Source organism: Pristis pectinata, chromosome 5 (assembly GCF_009764475.1).
Source record: "Pristis pectinata isolate sPriPec2 chromosome 5, sPriPec2.1.pri, whole genome shotgun sequence".
Classification (NCBI taxonomy): Eukaryota; Metazoa; Chordata; class Chondrichthyes; order Rhinopristiformes; family Pristidae; genus Pristis; species Pristis pectinata.
In genome coordinates, this window is record NC_067409.1 from 108,065,763 (window position 1) to 108,090,636 (window position 24,874).

Here is a 24,874-nt window from a genome sequence, read left to right on the forward strand (position 1 = left end):
AAGGAATGCTTCCGGCAAAGTACACCAACCACCACCGTAAGCGTTTTTTCCTTTCACAAAATGCACTCCTGCTACTTACCCTGACTCTTCCAACTGATCCTCTCAATCTTGCCGCCTGTAACACCAAGAAAGACAAGTGCAGCAGCTGCACAGGAACATCTCCACAATAAGATTCACCTCCAAGTTGCACACTATCCTGACCAGGAAATGTATCGTTGTTCTTTCTTGTCATGTGGCCTAAATTTTGGAACTCCCTCCTCACAGGTTTGAAGGAATACTTTCACCAAAGGACTGCAAAATGTCTGTGGTTCAATAAAGTGGATGCCATCACCTTTAAAAGGACACTAAGCACCCACCTTGCCAGCAGTACACATCCCAAAAAATGAATAACTGAAGAAAGATTATTGACATCTCCTCAATGTAATTTCAGCAGGCACTTGAACACCCTAAAGGGATTTAGATGGCACATGGTCCAAGTTTGATAGCTAGCTGAGAAAGACTTTAATAAGCATAAGATTCCTTAACCCTATATACTTTCAGCATAACTCTACAGTATGTATTTGTAGAGATATAGTTTCCCTCATTTTCAGAACAAAAATAAACAATGATTTTGATCATTGTTTTTGAGGCTTATTACTCTTTGAACTTTGGGCCAAACATTTTAACAAAACAAAATGCCCACATTAAGGACACAACCATTGAATTGATTCAGAGTGACAAAGTAAATATTTGCAATTTGCATTCTCTAATTTTGCAAGCAACTCTGTCAAATTAAGTGTTGTCTATGGGTGGCCTATATTGAGGCCTGAAAATTTTCATTTGCAATTTGGGAAATGACCAACGTGGAACTTTACAAAAACATTTTCAAATGATTTGTTTATTGAATTTTGTAATTGTTTATTTAGAATGCATTTTTTTTTATAAGACCCCAGTTGCAGCAACTTTGTACGTTTGCCCAGCAGTTGTACAGAAGTAAACCTCTGGCATGGGTGATATTAGGGCCACATAGTCCTGCAATTGCACAGCCTCTAGCTGAACTGGGGATCCAAATGGATCCAGCGAATGTAAACCCAAGCAATAATAGTAGCTCATCCATTCAAGTACCTTTATATTGGCCTTTCACTATTGTATTCATGTGGGTTTAACATCTGTTTAAGCAGCTGATAAAACTCTGGAATCTGACCTAAAATAGAAAACTGAGCATGCTCCAGGATGGTTGATCTTTTCAAGTTGCACTGCCCCAGAATCAATCCTGAAAGATCAACCATCTTGGAGCATCGGAACTAAAATCCATTACCGTTTGATTTGTAACAACATTGCAGGTGGTTGCTTTTGGAATATGTGCATAATGCTACATTTCACATTTAATTTAGGTTTTAACAGTACCCAACTTGTTAGGCAGTGATTTATACTAGCCATCTCACCAGGTAATTATTTTTAACAAATTATAATTATTTGCAGGTTCATGCAAAGAATACAGAGATTGAAAACACAAAACTAGTAACAGAGATGCAGTCATTTAAAAATCTTGATGCAAATAAAGAGAGCATGCTGACCCATTTGAAGGAAGAAGTTGGAAGATTACAACAATGCTTGTCAGAAAAAGAGAAATTGCAAAGGGAAATGCTAGTTAATTCTTCCAACATGGTAAGAACTGTTATTTGAGATGACAAACTTTTAAACAACGTGAGTTCTTATCAAAATTTCTTCATGTGGCTCAACAATCCATAGATTATTGACTGTAATGTTCCAGACTTTGCCACCTGTTTCTTCATGGCTATTGCATTGTATTTCAGGAGAAGGAATAATGGTAGTTCATACATTGTGTTTACTTGCTTTACCACTATAGTTTGAGTGTATTTAGTAGTTGTACATATAGTTGTACATATGAGACAAGTAATGAAATGTATAATTGTGTGTCTGCATGTCTTCGGTGATGTGCACTGTACGGTGCAATATGAAGCAATGTAAACAGATGGTAGAGGGATATTTGTGCTCTGTCTTAAAGCTAATCTCAGTTCCCATGGCCTAGGAAGGAGGGGAATGGGCCAAATTCTCATTCCTTAGTTCACTAACTTCTGTTGAAATTGTGCATGTAGGTGCTTGGAAATGATGCACCTTGTCTCAGCTGTTATGTCTTTTGTAGTTGTGTTACTTGTCAGTGCTCATTTTTCTTGAAGATTAACCATTTGTGTAATAAAAAAAATGTTGGAAACCCTGAGCAGATCAGACACCTTCTGCAGAGAGAGAAACCATTAACATCTCCAGTCAAAGACCCTTCAAAACTGGGAAAGTGAGAGAACAGGGAGTGTGGAGGAGGGATGGATAGGACAAGGGAATATTCCTGATAGGATGAGACCAAGATTGTCCTGGCAATCCCAAGGTATATGGAGCCATCTGATTGTAGGTTAAGGAAGACACAAAAAACTAACAAGGATAAATGTTAAAGCTGTGAAATGCAGGTCAGAGCTCTTGTTGAAACTTAAAACTAAAAGAATGCTGGAAATGCCCAGCAGAGCAGTTAGTGCCTGTAGCGAGAGAAAAATATTGAGTTAATATTGCAGGTAGATAACTCCACAGTAGAAATGGCCCGTTATAGCACAAAGAGGGGAGGTGAGTTATGTAAAATTGTTGAATTTGATAGTGAGTCCTGAAGGCTGCAGCATGCTTAGACAGATGATGAGGTGCTGTTCCTGAAGTTGACCTTGGGTTTCATTAGAACAATGTAGGAGACCCTAGAAAGATCATGGTGGGCAACTGGAGTGAGGGTGCATGTCTGAATAGAACTGAAACAAGAGCTATTCCACATATCCCACAGCAGACAAGCATAGCTGGAGCCCATGCAAGTTTCCCTAGTTTCACTCATCTGGAGAAACTGAGTGAAGTTGTTGTTCAGTGTTAGAACAAGTTCAGCCAGATGCATGAGTGAATTGGTGGAGGGATGCTGGTTGATCCTCTGTTGAAGGAAGAAGTGGAGTCACTATGCTGTGGAATGAAAATGTAGAGGAATTGTGCACCGATGATAAAGGTGAGCTGATTGGCACCAGGAAACAAGAAATTTTCAAAATGATGGAAGGCATTAAGGGTGTTATAGATGTAAAAGTAAAGATATTGGACCAAGGGAGGAAGGATAGAGACAAGCTAATTTAAAAAAAAGATTGGTGGGGCAGGAACAGGCTGAAACAATGTCAGAATGGACAGTACTGCTTGTGGATTGGTGGATGATGAGGACTATGTCATATTGCTGGACTATGAGGCTAGGAGCTGTGAAAGAGAGATCTTCATAGGAAATGAGGTCAGTGACTGTCTGGAAGGCAGATATATTCACTGGTGAGGTTATGGTCCAAGGGAAGGATGAAGATGGGCCTGAGTGCTGACATGGGAGAATTACCCAGATAGTAACAGCACCCTTTGTCAGTGCCTTGTTGACAATTTTGGGAATGGTCCTTAGTGGGTGGTGTGCTGTACATTCAGAAGGGGTAGGTTAGAGTAATTGAGGGGAGGTGGTCATTGTTGCAATGGGAGATAGAATAAATGAAGAGATCTGTTAACTTTCTAAAATTGTTTGAATAAGTTATATCAATGGCTGTTGGGTTGTACCCTAAGCTTTCAAGAGCAATGTGACAAAAAAAGCAATGGAGAGAAAAATACTCTCAAGTCCAAGGTTCCTAACTGAGGAAATCTGATCAGAAAAGGAGTGCAAAGAGGAATGCAATGTTGAGACAAGGCACCAGCTAATTGTGAATATTAAGAATTTTGATGCCTCAAAATCAAAATGAATTTTTGATTAGAACATCTGACAGTACAGCACAGGAAAAGGCCCTTCATCCCACGATACCTGTACCAAAGATGATGACAAATTAAGCAAGTCCATTCTGCCTTCACATTATCCGTATCCCTCCACTCCCTTCATGTTCGTGTATCTGTCTAAATGACTCTTAAATTCCACTATCATATCTGCTTCTACCACTACCCCTGGCAGCGCATTCCAGGCACCTACCAACTCTGTGTAAAATAAATAAATAGATAGATGGATAAAATGGAAAAAGCTGCCCTGCATATCTCCCTTAAATAGTCCCCCTCTCACTTTAAAGCTATGCCCTCCTAGTATTTGACATTTTTACCCTGGGAAAGAGACTGACCACCCTATCTGTCCCTCTCATAATTTTATGAACCTCTATCAGGTGTCCCCTCAGCCTCTGACTCTCCAGAGAAAACAACCCAATTCTGTCTAACTTCCCTTTATTGTCTCTAATCCAAGCAGCATCCTGGTGAACCTCCTCTGCACCCTCTCCAATCACAAGAGCTGGCAAAAGTGGGTGTGGTTTGTTCTATTGTAATTGATGTTCCAACTAAGGATGTCAGGATGTGCAAGAAAAATTGAGGGCTTTGCCAACATTGTCAGTTCATAACCTCAGTAGCATTTAGGACCTTTCCCAAAAAAAACACTTTTTTGTGTGGATAGTGCAGGAAAGTATTCAGTTTATGCAACTTAATGTTATTAGTTTTCATATTCCCAGCACATGCTGTTCATCTACTTTACATGAGTGTTTCTGCAGTTCTGGATCTTCTCCTCTAAGCCTCCAATAGGTTTATTGGAAGAGTGTTTTATTCTTGGTGTAAGTTCCCATTCATTTTTGCACTTGTTGGGGAGTTTAGGGACAGGAACGAAAGGCATGGATACCAACAAAATAACTATAACTACACTTCAAAAGCAATTTGTAGTTAGCTGAAAAAAGACGTACTGTGCAATGAAATTGCTGATATTCAAGAAATAGGGGGAGGCGAAGGCCATCTGGCGCTTCAAACCTGCTCTGCCTTTTATCAAGATATTGGCTGAACTATTCAGCTCCATTTTCCTGCGCTATTGCTTTATTGTATGATTCCGTAACCATCCAGGAATCTATCAATCTCTGTTTTGAATGAACTAGGAGCCCCGACTGTCTTCTGGAATTCCACAGATTCATCACTCACTGCCTGAGGAAATTTCTCCTCAACTCAGTTCTAAATAGTCTAACCCTCATTCTGAGACTCCTCAGCCAGGAGAAACATTCCCCAAGCATTCAGGTTTGTGAGCTTTGCAAGACTTTTGTGGGTTTCAGTGAGATTATCCTTCATTCTCCTAAACTCCAGAGAATACAGACATTAGTCAGAGACTGATGTGTAAAGTTGGCTGCTGGAGAAGATGTTCAAGTCCCTGATTTCTCACCCTTCTAACAGGGCACCAAACTGATAAGAAAGTGACCTTTAAGGGACAATATCAGATACTCTTTATCTGTCTAGACAGTGTTGTCCATTTATTTGTAAGACTTAACAGACCAGTCAATGTTTACTTATCTTGAGCCTTAAATTGGAAACAGCTGGTCGTTACAAAGATGCTTTTGTTCTTGTTTGCTTCATCTTTTTTGGCATTCTTTTATTAACTTGGCTTTTCTAGAGTGCAACTTTTGCAAACTAATTGCTTTCAGAGGTAGTGCTTGGCTATACCTTGTGGCTGGATATGAGAGCATACCAAATTAGTTTGAATGTTTGCTAATCTCCATTATACTTGGTAGGTGGCAGCTGACAAGATTGTGTGCATGTGGCTTAATTGTTAGAATTACTGCTTCTGTGTCATAGGTTATGAGCTTAAACCCATTACTTGAGCAAAGAATCCAGTACTTCAATGTAACCCTCTGCTCTCTCATTGAGCACATGAAAGATTCTATGGTACTTCTCAATTTGTTATACTACCACTTAGTCCTGCAAATTTCTCCTTTTGATTATATCTATTTCCCTTTTTGAAAGTTAAAAAAAATTAAATATATGCAAACTTGTCTGAATGATTTAATGTAAGTTTTGGTCAAACCTTTTGTCATATTGTTCCTATTTAAAAATTCTTAAACCCACATTTATAATAACTTCTGCTTCTGTTGACACATTGCTATAATGAACTGTGTCACTCTGTGTGCAGGAGTACAATGTACCAAAATTCCTGTAATGCATTTCACCCGCCTTTCTGATACAAAATTTCACTTAGCAAAATATTTTCCAGGAAAGCATCCCTTCTGTAAATTGAGAAATGCATGTAAAGCCTTTGAACAGAATGGCGAGGAAGAACTTGAGGGTAAAGGTCCTCTCTGTCTTGTCACCTGCTATCGGGGAGAATGGATGGAGGGGCTGTTGTGTGGCAAATGGCAAGGAAGCAGCAAAAAAAAATCTTAATTGAAAGGGGAAGAAGAATGAAGAAATGAGCTGAGTTGGAGGCATATGGAAACAAGAATAGGAATGAGGGTGAGTTGTAGAGAAGCTAGAGAATCATCTGTTTGGGAAAAAGAGAGGAAGCTAAAAATCTTAAGCTAAAAATCAAATACCCAGTGGATCAGAATGTTTTGGGAATTGCTGCAGTTCTCCACCACACTGCCATCATTTTATCCCCCAGGATGTTCGAGACTCCAGCATGAATATGGAGGCCCTGAACCTACTGCTTAATCTCTGCTGGGGCTTTTCTGACAGCACTCTGCATTTGGACTCCTCATGGAGTCTGAAAGTGAAATGTGAATTGCCTGCTGTTCCTCAGTAACCTACCTACTGAACCTCTGCCAGGTTTAACCTGGAGCAGGAGAAATGATTCCATTCATTGCAGTGGAGAGAAATGACTGCCGTCAATGAGGGTATTTTTGTTGTTGTTGTTGTTTTGGTATTAGTTAATCTGCATTTTTTAAAAAATTAGTTCAGCTTGGCTAAATGTTTCTTTAATTAAGTGCTTATTATTGTCATATTTATAAAATTAATATTCTAATATATGTTTAAATTATTTTTTCAAAATTCTTGTATGTTCCTGAGTGTCAGCATGTTCAGAAGCATTGAATGTTTTTGCTATATTTGGCATAATTTGGCGGTGCATTTTATTTAGCTGCCAGATCTCAGGTGTTTCAGGTGTAATACTTGTTCTGGCCTGTTGATGTGTGTGATATGTCGCTTGAAGCCCTACTTCTACATGATGCCTTGCTGTTGAGTATTTTAGCAGATGTGGAAAAATTGCCTTGCTTCTGCATCAATTCTGGCCTGAAGTAAATGTTACTTCATGGCAAAAAAGGAATTACAATCAAAATAAGAGTTTGCCTTATACTACATTCATAATAACATTAATTATGAATAACATTGTGTTTTTGGTAAAGAAGGTGGACTTCCCTTCCTTAGAAAAACAGTACCCATTATTATTGAGCAGTGTCAAATGTCTTTTTCAGAATCTCATTGCTAAAATGCCTTGATCTGATTGGTGATTTGTCTTTGTATATGATTGCATGTTCTGTCTCTCAAAATCTTAAACATCTCAAAGATCCAAACATTCAAATGACTTGTTAGCAGTTTCTAAGAAATGTGCATTCTTCTCTCAGGCGGTCGTGAATCTCTGGAATTCTCTTTCTCTGTGGGTGTTGGTAGCCAGGTCATTAGATACATTTAAGGTGCACGTTAACAAATACTTGAAAGATTAAGGATATGGGAAACTGGTACAGGAAAGGAGTTGAGACCAACCTAGATCAACCATGAAGGGCATGAGGGCCATGGTGGCCCACTTTTGCTCCTATTTGCTTGTGCTCTTGCCATTTTGAAAAGTATTTTACTGCAGGACTGCTGCAGTTGCAGGATTTTTTTTCTCGCCATGGCACTTTAGAATGCTATAACTCTCAGTGTCTTTGTTAACTTGTTAAAATGGTCAAAGAATTGCTTCTAACTTGGAAATTTTTTTTGACAAGTACCTTCATTGTTTTAATACGTGCAAGAGTTCATGTATGCATTTTGAGAACTATATTTTCCTATATTTGCTGTGGTTTTTAGGATGAAGTTTCTGTTCTTCGTGAATGTCTGCGAAAAGCTGAGGAGCACACGCAAGCGAGCGAGCAGAAAGTTGTCTTGATGGCCAAGGAGCTTGCTGATACTTCCAATGCCCGTGACAAAACCATGGGTGACTTGCATAGTGCACGAATAAAAATCGATCTGCTAAAAAAGGAACTTGCTGATAATGAGAATAAATATAAAGCAGAAATACAAATGCTAAGAGCTGCTTTGTCAAAAAAAGAGAAGGTATATATTTCTCTCCTGATGAGGTTGGAAATCCTATAGGTTGAGAAACTTGTTCCTCCCACTTTTCTTCCCTTCCCTCTTTCTCACTACCTTTCTATTTCCCACTCCCTTATCTCCCCTCCCAGTACTTAAATTTCTTTTCGTTTGCACCTCATCTGTCACTCTACATTCTCTCTTCCTCTTTCTTTCTCCCAAATTTCTTCCTGAGCCTGTCCCCTTTACTTTTCTCCTTGCTATCCCCTCTTCTTTCTTTATTCATTTTTTTCACACTTAACCCTTATCTTTTACCCTCCTCACTCTTTTACCCTTATTCCCTCTCATCACCCTGCTCTCTTTTGTCATATTCACCCTTTTATCCACTCCCCTAGTCCTGCTCTTCTCCCTTCTACACCCTCATCCATCCTTGCACCCTTGTGCCCTTCATTCTTTGATCTCCTGTTTGCTCATTTGTTCCTCCCACGCATCGCTTTGTCCTGTGCCCTCCCACGCTTTCCCTTGGCCCTCATGTTTCCCCTCCCACCTCCCTCCTTTTCCTTGCCATCCTTCTCGTGTCCCCTCCCACCTCCCTCCTTTTCACCTCTTCGCTTTTGCCTTCCTCCTTGGTTACAACACTCTCTTCCCTTGCCTCCTTTTCATAGACAAAGGCTTGGAGGATTGCTGCCTAGAGGGTAGCATGATTCACCACAAGAATAAAAGCACTTTTGTGAACAATGCTTGAGACCATATGATAAGAAGTAAGGTAACTAACTGTGTTATGAAATTCATAACTAGGGTTTTTCAGTGGCTGGCAGTACTGTGGAACAAGAACTACATAAAGAGGTTGAAGATTTAAAACTTAGGCTTCAAATGGCTGCAGAACATTACAAAGATAAATACAAGGACTGTCAAAAACTGCAGAAGCAAGTTATCAAACTCACAGAACAGTTGGTGAGTTGAATATTTTGATTTTCTCATTGGGTAATGCAAAAGGTTAAAATGAAATATAAATTTGTACATCCAGATTTAATTCTTTCAGTGGATTAGCTTACTTTTTGGTATCTTAAATTTCTTATTCTTCCTTAAACTTCTAAGCATTGAGAGGTTTATGAAGTAACGATATAAGAGTTATTATAATAGCTCTTGGCTCAAAGTCCTATGCCTAGAAATTGGAGTTTATCTTATTCTGGTTTGCTAATATATATGGAGACACAGGAGACTGCAGGTGCTGTAATCTGGAGCAACAAATAATCTGCTGGAAGAACTCATAGGGTCAAGCAGCACCTGTGGGTTGGGGGGGGGGGAGTTGGTGGAAAGAATTGTCCTTCCTTTTGAATTGTTTCTCCATTGAAGCCCTGATGCAGGGTCTCAACCTGAACCGTCAACAGTTCCTTCCCCCCCCCCCCCCCCCCCCCCCCCCCCCCCCCCCCCCCCCCCCCCCCCCCCCCCCCCCCCCCCCCCCCCCCACCCTCACAGAAGCTGCTTCACCAACTGAGTTCCTCCAGCAGATTGTTTGTTTCTAATATATACTGTGGCCTGTACCATCGTGTGTATCTTCATATTTCTCTGTCATCCAAGATTCTACCCACAGTATCCAGTAAGCATTACTTTGAATCACCTGTTCCACTCGGTATGAATGAGAATTATCAATCAAGCAATTTGTGTAACTTGATGTGAAGCATAACGATTCAGTGTGTTGACAATCTGTACCACGAAACCCATATATGTGCTGAGTTACGAGTAGGGCTTGAGTATTAATCTTAGATGTGGCTCAGTGGTGACGTTGTGAGACTTGAACAACTATGTCAGGTTTCCCTATGTAATGCTATCATTTTCAGCATTGTGTTCCCTATTGATTTGTTCCTGCAATTCTCAGCATGTAGTACAGCAGGTGCAATCTTTGCCATCAGCTCTTTAAGAGTTGCACTACAATTTAAGAGTCATTAAAAACACTCTAAAGGGGGCTGTTGCTTCTGAATTAAGTAGTTGCTCAAAATATGGGAGGGAATTGGAAGAGATCTCTCAGGGGAGTTGTAAAGCAGATAAAAAAGGAGCTGGAGTAGAACATTTGGCTGTCAGAGCCTGCCTCAGCACTCAATAAGATCGTGAGTGATCTATCTCTGCCATGTTCCTGTATTATCCACATGAATATTGATTCCCTCGATGCCCAGAAATCTGTTGATCTTTGACCTTGCACGATGACAGCCTCCACAGCCCTCTAGGGTGAAGAATTTTTAAAATTCTCTCGCCCCACCCTGCCATGCGATAAAGAATGTCTCCTCATCTTCGATCTAAAAGGCCTACACCTTCTTCTGAGATTGTAACCTTTGGTTCTGGACTCCTCAACCAGAGGAAACGTCCTTCCGGCATCTATCCTGTCGAGCCCTGTAAGTATTTTGTAGGTTTCAGTGAGATCTCCCTTCATGTAAACTCTAGAGAAAATAGGCCAATGCTTTCAATCTTTGCTGATACAGCAAACCCCCCAGTCCGATCCAGTGAATCGTTCTGCATTCCCTGTATGGCAAGTACATCCTCTAAGTAAGAAGATCAAAACTGTGCATGATCCTTTATGTGCAATTGTTTTACCTTGTACTACCTCAATACACTGTGTAATGAATTAATCTGTATGAACGGTCTGCAACACAAGTTTTTCACTGTACTTCAGTACAAGTGATGATAATAAACCAATTCCAATTCACCACAGTGCTATGTAAAGTCAAGGAGACCTTGGCAGACTGATGAAAACCAATGCTTGCGGAAGCATATTCTTTCATTGCTTTTGTCAGAAAGGATGTTAATTGCTTAAAGAGGTCAACTTTATCATGTCATTACATTAATAGGAAGAGAAGAAAAATGGAACATCCTCTAACAAGCAGAAACTAACTGATAATGAAACAAACACTGAATCACCTCCAGTGTCTGCAGCAGATTTTATTCAAGACAACTCTCCAGGTACTGCACAATTGGTTGGCCTCTATCTATGATGCTAAAACAGCAATTTTAGGTCACTTGCAATAAACGACATGTATTTCTTAAAACAATATATTTTTATCTATATACATTTCTGTTTGTATAATGTATATTAAGTCAGCATATCCTCTTGGGCCTTGAAAGCTTTTCACATCTAGTCACCATTTAGTTGTTGCTCTTTCATGGTGAATAAGACCACAAAAAAAAACTGGTATGTATTATTGCTTGAATTTTCTGTAGTAATGATGAAAGAACTACTATGTTATCTGCTGTCACTTCATGAAATTAACAGTAGCCTCAGGATTTTCATGCATGTCCAACTTAATGAATTGCTGGTCATGGTGAACAGGTTCTCTGAAGCAAACACAAAGTTTGACATGTTAGTCATTGTCGCAATGTGTAAACCTCCCATCCAAAATCTATTATCAATAATGAAATTCTGCACAAAGTGGATCATTCCTGCTATTTCAGGTCAACTCTGCCAACCCACTTAGCTTTGACAGAAAAGTCTCTGTCAATTTTGTTAAACTTAGCTCGTGTGTCTGGAACAACAGCTGTTAACACTTAACACTAAGGTATCCATCTACAAGGTGTGTGTCTTACACACCTTCCTTTCCAGCTGTGAAAGGTGGATCATGTACTTCAAGCAGGAGCAGGGATTGAAAAGCAAAACATTGCAGATGCTGGTGATGAGAAATTGGGATAGAGGTGGAATAATTTCCATCATCGACATCTCAAAATCCTTGACACTAAGTATCGCTAACAATGAGATCCTTGAGAGATTTGTCCTACAGTCTGTGTGGACAGCACTAGACCCTCGATGTTTCTGTGATCTGTTCAACAATCACCTGCAATCAGAATAACCGTAGGTGTGATACAGCATCAAGGAATTCACTGTTCCAGAGAGGAAATGGGGGAAACCCTGCTGACAACAAATGAGTTTAGAGAAACCAGGTGCAGGTATCAGAGTATCACCAGAGATTCCAGGTTGGAGCCAAGAAGCTCCATTGAGCAAGTCAGCATGTATGCATTGTGGGAGGATTTGATGCTTGGTTAAGTACCGTTGACTGACTGATTGTGTTGCACCTCCTTCTGACTGTCAGGATGTTGGATGGCCTGACTGTGTTCCAGTCTTTATTTAGTCTATTGTATGATGTTTAAAGAGTTGATTAATATTTGCTTCTTATTTTAATAACAATTCATGAATATGATTAGCTGCTCAGCCCGTTAATGATACCTGGGCGCCAGGGATGCCAAACAGCAGCAGTATTGGAAAAGGGGAAGTGTTTGACATAGAGATCATTGGATCTTTGTAGGAAACGCTTTTCACGGTCAGCAGGAAGTGCTGTTGATTCAATTATCACTACAGATTCTGGGATAGTGTGATTATAAAATGCATATTTCTCCTAGCTACTTGTTTTAAATTTGTATGTTTGTATTTGGTTTAATTCTGCTGGCAGACTGCACCACATGACCCCTCTCTGACAGCATGTTAGCCTTCCTTGACCACCTGAGGAAGGTGGCTCCCGTGATGAAAATTTTGAGTCAAGACGTGGTTGAGATGCCAACCTGGTCTAGAGGCTGGCATGCATAAATTGGGAGCTTAAGTGCCACAGACCTCCTCACTGATCCTTGGATACACCTTAGCCAAATGCTATACTACAATCTGGACCAGTAGTGGACACTCTCAAGTTGTAGGCATCCAATTGAACACTGCAGTGTGAGAGTCACTGAGCAACGGCCTTATTATGTGCTTGTCAACAATTCAGATTGCTAGGAAGTATCATGCACAGAATGACAACATTATTATTACCTTGAGAGTTAAAATATTAGAAAATAAAGCCACTTCTGATCTTTTATAATTTATCTGTCTGAAAACCATAAAGAGAAAGGAAATGATTCTTTAACTTAATTGAATAATACCTGAACTCAGCATTCAAGAAATTGTAGGTGCTTAGATTAGTATTCATGTTATAAATAGAACATAGAACATTACAGTACAGTACAGGCCCTTTGGCGCACAATGTTGTACCGACATTTTATCCTGCTCTAAGATTTCTCTAACCCTTATAGCCCTCCATTTCTCTATCATTCATGTGTCTATCTAAGAGTCTCTTAAATATCCCTAATGTATCTGTCCCCACAACCTTAGTTGGCAGTGTGTTCCACGCACCCACCACTTTCGATGTAAAAAAAAAACTTACCCCGACATCCTCCCCCCGACATCCTCCTTATATCTTCCTCCAATCACCTTAAAATTATGCCCCCTCGTGTTAGCCCTTGTTGCCCTGGGAAAAAGTTTCTGACTGTCTACTCGATTTATGCCTCTTATCATCTTGTACGCCTCTATCAAGTCACCTCTCATCCTCCTCCTCTCCAAAGAGAAAAGCTCTAGCTCACTCAACCTATCTCATAAGACATAACCTATAAACTGTAGAATTTGCTGAAATACTTAGCCTTATAATTTTCCATCATCAGAATCCATGTTCTTCACCATAAATCAGTGACTTTCAACATCAACAAAGAGGTTATATAATTGAACTAATGCATATGTAATCTGCCAAACATGAAGCTCTAATTTGAAAATGTTCAGTTGCCCTGGCAAGTGATGGGAATAATCAGGTCAACAAATAATTTTAAAAAAACACATTTCTTACTATGAATTGCTTTCCTAACTTTAAATCATTATGGTATTGGGGTTACATACTGGCGTGGGTAGAATAATGGCTAGCTACCAGGAATCAGACTAGACGTAAATGTGCCATTTTCTGGTTGGCAAATTTATCAACTGGTGTGCCAAAGGAATTGGTGCTGGGGCCTCCTTTTTTTACAATTTGCATAAATGACTTGGAAGATGTCATCAAAGGCATGGTGGCTAAATTTGCTGATGTGATAAAGGTGGATAGGAAAGTAAGTTGTGAATGGGTCAACAGGAGGCTACAAACATAGACTGACAGGTTAAGTGACACTGGGAAAAGATTTGGCAAAGGGAGTACAATGTGGGAAAATGTAAAATTGTCCATTTTGGCAGATAAAATAAAAAGAAGTAAATATCTAAATGCTAAGAGATTGCAGAGCTCTGAGATGCACGAGGACACTCAGATCATTCTGCATGATTCGCAAAAGGCTAGTATGCAGGTATGGCAAGTAACTAGGGAAGCTGACAGAATATTATTGTTTATTGCTAGGGGAATTCAACATAAAAGTTAAATTTTATAGGGCTTTGGTGACGCCTCTCTGGAGTACAGTGCACAGTTTGGGTCTTATTCAAGGAAGGATATTAATGCATTGGAAGCAGTAGCACAGGTTTATCAAATTGATATGTGGAATGACTGAATTGTCTTTTGATGCAAGGTTGGACGAGCTAGTCTTCTATCTGCTGGAGTTTGTAAGAGTAAGGGGTGACAAGATTGAAACAAGATATCCTGAGGGATTTTAACATTGTGGAGAGAATGTTTTTTCATGTGGGAGAATCTGGAACTATGGGGTCACTGCTTAAAAATGTGTTTTCCCATTTATGAAAGAGATGAAATGACAATTTTTTTTCTCAGACAGTTGGAGTCTTTAGAACTTTCTCAAAGATGGTAGCAGCAGAATCTTTGACCATTTTTATGGCAGAACTAGATAGATCCTCAATGAGCAAAGTTATGAATGGTTGGGGGAATGAGCACAAATAGGAAGTCAAGGTTATAATCAGATCAGCCATGATCTTACTAATCAGCGGAGCAGGCTTGAGCGGCTGATGTACCTACTCCTGTTCGTAATTTGCATCTTTGCATCCGTTATTGTTCTTTAGCTGTGACGTAACAGTTCATTGAATAATTTTTATTGTTAACATTCTGGTCTTTTCCCAACAGCAGTCATGCCTGCTCCATTCGATTACACATTTGATCTCTTGGTGCAGACAAAGATTAGTAAAATGAGTCAAGAAATAAATGAGAAAACTGAGAAGTACAAGAAGTGCAAACAGATGTTAGATGTAAGTAAACCTATTGTCACAATTGTCAGTAAAACTGCTCCCATGCAATATGTGGTTTCATAATAGATATCTTAAGGCACACAAATGTGGGTAGGGTGGTAAAGAAGGCGTACGGTATGGTTTGAAAGTTTCCCCTCTCACTGTTGCCTCAAGGGACATCCCATAAAATTATGTTAAACCCCAGTTCCTAGTAAGCTTAATTTAAAACAATGAGTTGAACACAAATTGGTAATATCATTCAGAAATGTCTTGAAAGAGGAATGGAATTGACATCATTGGAAGGGAGTAGAAAGAATTTCACTTCACATCTGGTTTGATTTCTGGTAGAACTCAGCACTGTTATTTGCTAGACATTTAGACTGACTAATGTGCTTTTACAAGCATTGTGGTCGATGAGGGTATCACAGACGGCTGCTAATTTGTATTTGCCCAAATATTGTCAAAACCAAATTTTTCGACATCCAATTACTGGATATATTTACTGTTAGTAGTTGCTGTATAACAATTGCAGGTGAATGCTCTCATTGAGTGCCCTCAATTCCTTCTGTATTTTAGCACTGAGTTAACTAGTTATCCTAACTTAGATCTTTACTGGTCTCTGTAACTTAGTAACATGACTTAATACATTTATCCTTTCAGCCCTGTGCTTTGAAAATTTCCAGAATTGTTGCCAGTGATCTTAAGGTGGAATTTTTTTCATGGGCACTCTAAATTGATCACATAATTTAGATGAATACGCCTTATGTTGTATTTCCACTGATCCACCAAATGTATTATAGGGAGAATTTACAACAGGTGAGTGGTGGTGGAGTACCTGCCTCCACCACCACTCAGGCAGTGCATTCCAGATTCCAACCACCCTCAGGTAAAGAAAATCTTCCCCGGGTCCCCTCTAAACCTCTTGCTCTGATGTGGAGAAAAGTTTCCTACTTTATACCCTATCTATGCCCCTCATGATTTTGTGGTTTCTTCAGTCTCCCCCTCAACCTTGTCCACTCCAAGGAAAACAAGCCCAGCCTGTCTACTCTTTCAACATAACCAAAATGCTCCATCCCAGGCAACATCCTTATGAAAAACAAACTGCTGAAGGAACTCAACTGGTTAGGCAGCATCTGTGGAGGAAAATGGACAGCCAATGTTTCAGGTCGAGACCCTTCAAAGGACCAGTCAGATGCCTGAACCACTGAGTTTCTCCAGCAGTTTATTTTTTTTTGCTCCTGATTCCAGCATCTGCAATCTCTTGTGCCTCCAGCATCCTGGTGAATCTCCTTAGCACCCCATCCAGTGCAATCACATCCTTCCTATTGTGTGGCGACCAGAACTATACACAATACTCCAGATGTGGGCCAACCAATGTTTATAAAGTTTTATGATAACCTTCCTGTTCTTGTACTCAAAGCCCTGGCTAATGAAGGCAAGTATCTCTTATGAGTACTTCACCACCTTATCTGCCTATGCTGCCATCTTCAGGGATGCTTAGACTTGTACACCAAGTTCCTTGTGCCCTACCATTCATTGGGAGGAATAATAAGGGTAGAATATACACAATGTGCATCACGTTGTACTGATCAGGATTAAATTCCATCTGCCGTTGCTCTATCCATCATCCCAACTCATCAACATCATCCTGTAGCTTGACTATACTCTCTATCAGTAGCACCACCAATTTTTATGTCATCTGCAGAATTACTTTTCACACCTGCTACATTCATATCCAAATTGTTCATGTAATGAACAATAAGGGTCCCAGCACTCATCCCTGTGCTTACACCATTGGTCGCAGGCTACCAATCACAGAAACGATCTTCCACCATCACCCTCTTCCTGCAACTACCAAGCTAAGTGTGGATCCAATTTGCCAACTTGGCTTGAATCCCATGGGTTCGATTGTTTTGGATCAGTTTCTTACTTAGGACCTTTTGAAGGCCTTACTTAAGTCCATATAAACTACATGAACAGCACTTCCTTTATCAATACCTTTTGTTACCACTGAAAAATTCAAAGTGGTCTAAGTCGAGTTTATTGTCATATGCAGAAGTACATGTATGCACAAGTGCATTGAAAAACTTGCAGCAGCATCACAGGCACATAGCATCAGATGCACAACATTCATAGGAAAAACGTAAATATAAATTAAACACAATTTTTACAAGAAAGAACACAATTAGAACAAAAAAAGACAAAGATAAAAACAAGGCCCATCATAGTGCAAAGTGGTTATAGTGTTGCTTTACTGAGGTAGTGATTAGGTTTGTGCAGGTTAGTTCAAGAACTGAATGGTTGAAGGGAAGTAGCTGTTCTTGAATCTGTTAGTGTGGGACTCCAGTCTGCTGTACCTTCTGCCTGTTGATAGTTGTGAGAAGATGGCATGACCCAGATGGTGGGGATATTTGATAATAGATGTTGCCTTCTCGAGGGCAATAGATACTACCAATGGTGGGAGGGATGTGCTGGTGATGTATTGTGCTGAGTCTACTATTCTCTGTAGCATTTTACGTTCCTGCACATTCGAATTGCCATACCAGACTGCGATGCAACCAGTCAGGATACTTTCAACAGTATTAGACAGGACCAATAAGCATGCCGACAGTCTTTTGATTAATCCCTGCCTTTCCAAATTGGATTAAGTGTGTTCCCTAGATTTTTTTTCTAAATAACTTCCTTAGCAGTTGACTTTGTTGGTCTTGCTATGACCATTTATTTGATTGTGGATAGGGGTGAATCTTAGGTTTTGGGTGAAAAGGTGCCATTTCAATAGATGAATCCTTTCCTTGGAAACACTGGACAGCTTTGCTTGGATTCATACATCGGCAGGATGTTGCCAACGGGTACACTCGTTCTTTGACAGTTCATATCTACTAAAACATATAACAGTAGAAAATCAGATAGTAGGTGGGTGATTGAGATCTTTGTCTGGTGAACTGAGGAAGAGAATGCATCTGTTTCTGGAGTTCAAAATCAAAATATATGAAACATTTTTGTCTTAGTTGTAAAGCAGCTGCTCACATACATTTTTTGTCTGCCCATTTCTATCTGCTGAAAGTAAATCTGTCTTTTTCACTGTGGAACGAAAATTTATTTTCTTTGGTAATATGTAATTGAGAATCATATCGTCTGCCCCTCACCCACCCTAGGAGCAAATCTCCCAGTAAGAACTTAGTTGCAGAAGTCTTGACAAAGCCATTATGATCCTCATCATCAAGTCTCTGTGCAGTACAGAGCCTTCCAGATATAAATTCATCACTGCCATAGACTGAACAAGTGCCTTCCATGGAAATGATAAAATAAATTGTTGGACAGTTGTCAAAATCACTTGATATTGTCAGTTAGCAAATTAAAAATTCAAAAAGATACAAAGATTACAGAAACTTTAATCAAATGACTGAAATGATTGAAAAGTATTAAAAATTTAAAGTATCTAAAATATTGAAAACATTTAAACAAACTCAATTAATTTTTAAGTAAGTAATTTACCTCATACTTGCAGCTATTCCTTTCCACCGAATGGAATAGTATCACTCTTTCTGTGCCAAAGAATTCATCTGCTTAACTGCTGCGGAATTACAGAATGTTCACGCTGTGCGGCTGGACTCCTCGTTGGGGCATTGTCAGCAAAACCCCACCGAACAGACGGTGGGAAGTTCAAATTTTTCATGTTTGCACTTGGATGGACTTTAACTGGAATAAAAAATGGGAGGAAAAATAACACCTAAGATGTTGTTCTTACGGACAATAATTTTGCCTGCAATTTATCCTCAGGAAGAGAATGAAAGATGTCAAGCTTTTGCTGAAGAACTGGCTCACGTGCAAGAAAAACTGGATCAACAGTTAAAAATAAATAATGACCTGAAGCGAGAAGCTGCGGAGGATATTCAGTATAAGGTAAAACCAGTCAGCAATGATTAAATCAGACAAAATAGTGGCTTGGTAATCTTTACTACAAGTGTCTTTCAGTTTAGTTAACTGAACAACAAATGTTAGTGATTTCAATTGCATATTTTTACTGAGGGATCTTAAATCTGCAAAATTCCATTAATACCTATGGATAACTTAATTATATGAGGTGAAGTAATAATGGATACAAAATTGGCTTGGTGGTAGGAACTGGGGTGGAAGTGGAGGGTTTCTTTTCCCCCTTTGGAGGCTTTTGACGAGTGGTGTGCTGCAGGGATTGGTGCTTGGTTCACTATTGTTTGTCATCTAGATTAATGATTTGGATGAGAATGTAGTTGACGTGGTTAGTAATTTTGTGGGTAACACCAAAATTGGTGGTACAGTGGACAGTGAAGAAGGTTATCTAAGATTACAGTAGGATCTAGATCAACTGGAAAAGTGGACCAAGGAATGGCAGATGGAAATTAACTCGGACACGTGTGAACTATTGTATTTTGGGAACTTAAAACAGGGCAGGACTTGCACAGTAAATGGCAGGGCTCTGGAAGGTGCTGTAGAACAGAGAGACCTAGGGGTCCAAGTTGAGACTCGAGAGAATGCAGATGCTGGAATCTGGAGCAACAATCAGTCTGCTGGAGTAACTCAGTGGGTCAGTGGAAATCTGTAGGTGTGTGGGGGTGGTGGCATGGAGGAATTGTCAACATTTTGGGTTGAAACCCTGCAGGAGGACATATAAGTACATAGTTCCCTGAAAGTGGTGACACAGATTGACATGGTGGTGAAGAAGACATCTGGCACGCTTGCCCTCATTGGTCAGGGCAGTGAGTACAAGAATTGGGACTTCGTGTTACAGCTGTACAATATATTGGAGAGATTGCACTTAGAGTATTGTGTGCCGTTCTGGTCACCCAGCTGTGTAGGAAGGATGTCATAAAGGTAGAAAGGTTGCAGAAGAGATACACAAAGATGTTACTGGGACTGGAGGACTTGAGTTATAGGGAAAGACTGGATAGGCTAGGGCTTTTATCCTTGGAGCATAGGAGACTGAGGGGTGACCTTATAGAGGTTTATAGAATCATGAGGGGTATCGATAAGGTGAATGGTCACAGTGTTTTCCCAGGGTAGGGAAAAAAAAACCAGAGGGCATAGGTTTAAGGTGAGATGGGAAAGCTTTAAAGGGGACCTGAGGGGCAACTTTTTCCACACAGGGTGGTGGCTATACAGAACAAGCTGCCAGGGGAAGTGGTGGAAGCGGATACAATTACAACATTTGAAAGATGTTTAGATACATGGATAGTAAAGGTTTAGAGAGATATGGGACAAATGCAGGCAAATGGGACGAGCTCAGGTGGACAGATTGGTCGGCGTGGATGAGATGGGCCGAAGGATCTGTTTCCACACTCTGTGACTCTATAAATATAAAGCAATAATATAAAAATAAAAGCTTTCTGAAAACATACTATGTTCTTTATTGAGCAGGAATTGAAATCTTTCAGGCATATTACAAAAAAAATCAGTATTTTAATTTAATCCAAATGCACATTTGCTAAAAACTAAAAATAGTGCACTTTTGACCAAATTCAGTTAATTTTTTTTAATGGTGATGTTGTCTTTCTGAGAATCATGACAAGCAATTCTAGGATTTTTTATATAGGTTAGTAAGCAAGTTTTGAAGCCATGAAGGATGGAAAAAAAAGTTTAAAAATTTCCCGAAAGAAATTAAAATACTTTGCAATGTAACAAAGTGCAGAAAGCATGAAAGGAAAATCTGATTTTGAAATTAAAAGAAATGGCACTCGTAGCTAGTTGCACCACAAACACGTCACCTTCCTTAATAACAGTCATTTGGCTATGTAAGCAGCTTTTCCATTGGGAATGTCAGACACAATCTGAAGAAGTGCAGAGCATGATGCAGGATGAAAACTCAAAATTAGTGAGCAAGAACACACATCAAATAGTCATCATACGTGAACAACCAAGCCAAGCAACCATTCAGAGAATTAGCATGAAATTTAAACACTCTCAACAGATGCTGCTTGACCTGCTGAGTGTTTGCAGTAATTTTTCTTTCTATTTGTAATTGTTCGTTTTCAGTGCTAGGAAAGTTGACAGCTAATTAACATTAAACACTAAAAGGTTACTTGGACCAAAATGGACCAGATAATATTTCTTCAGCATAAGTGCATCGATTTCATCTTTCTCAATGGTGAGGCAAACTGTGAGATGAAGGTTTTGTAAAATTAAAGATAGAATGACATTTCTCATTCAAGTTCTAAATTTCCACAAAGAATCTTACATCTGCTTTCCCATGAAGTTATTTTAACATTTTATATAAATAATGAAGAGAACCATTTGGTTTGCCATTATTTTGGCAGCAAATTATGGACCAATATATTTGTCAGGAACTTGAGCACTTCATTCAAGTTTGTTTTTAAAAGCCAACTTCAAGTCAGTGAAGGAAGGACTTGTGCAAGTTGATGCTGTAGGTTGAACAGTGGCACATCAGTTAAGGCCAAGTGGAATATAACCTTTCAAAGCGTAATGCCTGTGAATTTAGGAGTAAATTCAAACATAAGATTAGCAAGGCTTTTTACCTTGCTAATTCTGGCTTTTTACCTTGATCAGAATGATACAAAAAGGAACAGAAGTTTTGGAAGGGATGTATGTAAAGAAACACTAGGGTAAATGGATGAATCCTTTTACAGAGATGTATGAAATGGATAGCCAAGGAGGCTGAACAGTCTGAAAATATGACTGTGGAAGCTAAACACAACACAAAATAGAGAACAGATGAGAAGCATGAAGCTTGGCCTCACCCCTCTCTCTCTCTTTAACCTCCACCAGTCCTTCAGCCATCTGAGCTCTTCCTATTCTGGCTGGAAATGCTGGAAATAGACAGTAGGTCAGCAACCATCTTTGGAGCAAAAACCAGTTATGCGTTGATAACCTTTTATCAGGACTAGAAAACTTGAAGTCAGGCATATTTTAAGTTGCAGGGAAAAGGGTGGGGTGGAGAGAACAAAAGGAATTTCTGTGCTAAGGCAGAGACCGAGAGAGAGAGTGGCACAAATGGTGGTGGTACTGGTGGGAAAGGATGATGAAGGTCAGTTAACCGCACCTGATCTTTCTGTAGGAGATGTATATAGAAGGAGGTGCCTGAGAACAGAGAAGGAAAGAATGCTGGAAATGTGAGATGCAGAACTCTGCAGTTGTCAGAAATCAGGAATAAAATAGAACGTTGAAAGTGTTCAGCAGGTCAGGCAGCATCTGTGGAGAGAATAAAAGAGTTAATGTTATAGGTTAATGAACCTTTATCAGAACGGACCTAAAATTGAGTCATTTTAGAAAGAAGGTTTTGAGGAGTCAAGGTGATCATAGGGGTTAGTGGAAAAGTTATGGATACTGTTCACTGGCCTATACCCTGAAATGGAGATGGGAATTTAAAGGAAGCATCTGGTTTGGACCATATGAAGTTAAGAGAAGGGGAAAATTGACAACAAAGTTGATGAAATTTTCTAAGTTGAAGTGAGGTCAGGAAGCAACACCAATGCAGTCATCAGTGTAGAAGAGGCAAGGGAGGTGACCAGTCTAGGACTAATATAAAAAATGTTCTACATATCCCACAAAGAGACCTGCAAGCATGGACCCACATGCTGTTTTCATTTGGAGGACAGTAACGGAAGAGAAGATTGTGGAAATATTTGCAAATAGCACAAAGTTAGAAGGGGAAATCAACATTGTAGGACCAGGAAAAATAAATATCTAAAGATCCAATGGCACGTGAATTAAGACAGATGCAAAATTATGAGGGGCAAAGATGGTAAATAATGGAAAACATTTGCCCGTAGAAGAGGTGTCTAAAACTAACGGGTATATATTTAGACTCAGGAATAAGAGCTTCAGAGAGGACCTGAGGAAGAACTTTTCCACCCAGAGGGTGGTTGGAACTACTTGAGTGGGTGTTAGAAGCAGGTACTCCTAATATCTATCTGGAAGAGCACTTAAATTGCCTAGGCTCAGAAGACTATGAACCTGGTGCCCTGGTAGATGGAATTTGCATACAATGGTTCTTAATGGTTGGCATGGCCATGGTGAGTTGAAGGGCCAATTTCTGTGTGTGTGACTTTATGACTCATAAATATACAGTTTTATGTCAAGTATAACAAATAAGTAGAAATAATGGGCTACCTGGGTGCTTCCAGGCACTGCAGGGAATATTGAAGGTAATTTTAATTTTTAAACTATGTTGATAGAATAGTGTTTTATCACTGGAGGATATTGTGGCCAAATTATAATGCAACAAGTGAAGCTCAGTTTGATCACTGTTTTGGTAACTGAGCCACCAAAGGAAAACATTTAAGCCAAGGGTAATGGGAAGAGCTGGACAGCTGATGGTTATTATCCAGGAACTTGGTTAAGGAGGAAATCTAAGACGTCTGAGCTCTTCAGCTTTGAAAGGTGTTGGCAGAAGGAAATCTCGCAGGTGGATAAGATGGTAAACATATTGCACATAATCTACACGTGCAGAACATATATATTTTTATATATATTTCAGTAACTTTATTATAGATGAGAGGGATAGAGGTTCAGTCTAATAAAAGAAAAAAAACATCTGATGCCCAGCTCTTCACGCAAAGAGTATATACAAGTAGAATGTACATCTGGTTAGGTTACAGTGCTTATAAAAATCCTGGGGTTTAATTTAAAGAAAAACATAAAATTTTTGGCATTTGGGTATATGCATAATTGACAGGATACTTCACAATGCATGGTGAATGTGAAGAAATAGGAACTCTCCCAAATCAATATATTTCTGAACCCATTTTTCTATTATGGAAAAGTCACATCTATTCCTCCAAGTATACATGACTGACATTTAAAAGCAGAAAAAAAATTGTGGTGTAAGAAAGGTTCTGTGTAAACTTCTACAATGAAGAGATTTGTCAGAATTAAGCTGGAACACTGTTTTCAAAAATGAAATTTTCTGAGGGATCTGTGAAAGTTCCTTACTTCTGACAGTGTGACTGATTTGCATGTAATTAAGCAGCAGTCTATTGAGCAAAATAAACTTTAGCAGATCTTTTAATCAAATTCACAATAATATGACTAAAATTCAACCAGTTTTGAAATGGAATTTTCGGTAAACTTCAGCAGAGTACAGCACTTTGATCAGTATCATTAAACGTATCTGGTTATTTGAGATTACATTTATCAGAATTGGTTTATCACCACTGACATATGTTGTGAAATTTGTTGTTTTGCGGCAGCAGTACAATGCAAGACCTAAAAATTACTATAAGTTACAAAATAAATAGTGCAAAAGAGGAATAACGAGGCAGTGTTCATGGGCTCAGAAAAGATATGTTAGAAAACTAGCAGCAAGAGAAAATTTCTAAATATTTCAAAAGCAACCATCCAAGTAATTAACACAGGGTATTAGATTACAAAGATGAATTATTAGGAGATCCCCAAAAGGATTGTAAGTAAATATCTTGATGATCATGAGCACGTTTAAAGCAATATAAGTTCAAAAGTGCAATCTATTAAGTGGAGAAAAATGAAGTGTAAAAAATATGCTCTTTATGTTTTGAATCAGAGCATGCAGGAAAGAATTTATTGAAATTGCTAGATATCATCCCTGAAAGAAATATCGGTTGATAATTTCAGTAATATACTGTTAAAAAACATTAATTTAAGCCGCAGCCCTATAATTCAGCTCCTTGGGCTTTCAGCTGAAATGATTCAAAACATTATCTGTTGATCCAATTAAAATCAGCACAAACTATTGTAAATTTTAGTTGCACGAGATTACTGTTCAATCATGGATCATACAAAATGCAGTTTCCAGAGCATGCACACCATTTGTGTACACACTGACGTCTGTGAAACAGCAAAGAGTGAACATTATTCTTAAAAAATAAATGCATTAATTTCATGTTTAAAAGCCAAAGTAACCATGAGGAAGCAAATTAATCCAAAAAATGCTGA

The 24,874-nt window shown here is 39.2% G+C and overlaps 1 protein-coding gene across 4 annotated transcripts in view; it reads left to right on the top strand.

The window, feature by feature from the left end:
• tax1bp1b (Tax1 (human T-cell leukemia virus type I) binding protein 1b) overlaps positions 1–24,874 on the top strand; it is a 90,877-nt gene that overhangs the window by 39,465 nt on the left and 26,538 nt on the right. For 2 of the 4 annotated variants that reach the window (XM_052015813.1, XM_052015814.1), the window contains exons 8-13: positions 1,462–1,647; positions 7,822–8,067; positions 8,839–8,994; positions 10,884–10,995; positions 14,871–14,992; positions 18,752–18,874. In XM_052015813.1, coding sequence (XP_051871773.1) covers positions 1,462–1,647; positions 7,822–8,067; positions 8,839–8,994; positions 10,884–10,995; positions 14,871–14,992; positions 18,752–18,874 — 945 coding nt within the window. The remainder of the gene's footprint in view (positions 1–1,461; positions 1,648–7,821; positions 8,068–8,838; positions 8,995–10,883; positions 10,996–14,870; positions 14,993–18,751; positions 18,875–24,874) is intronic. The other 2 variants (XM_052015815.1, XM_052015816.1) reach the window with 2 other exon arrangements.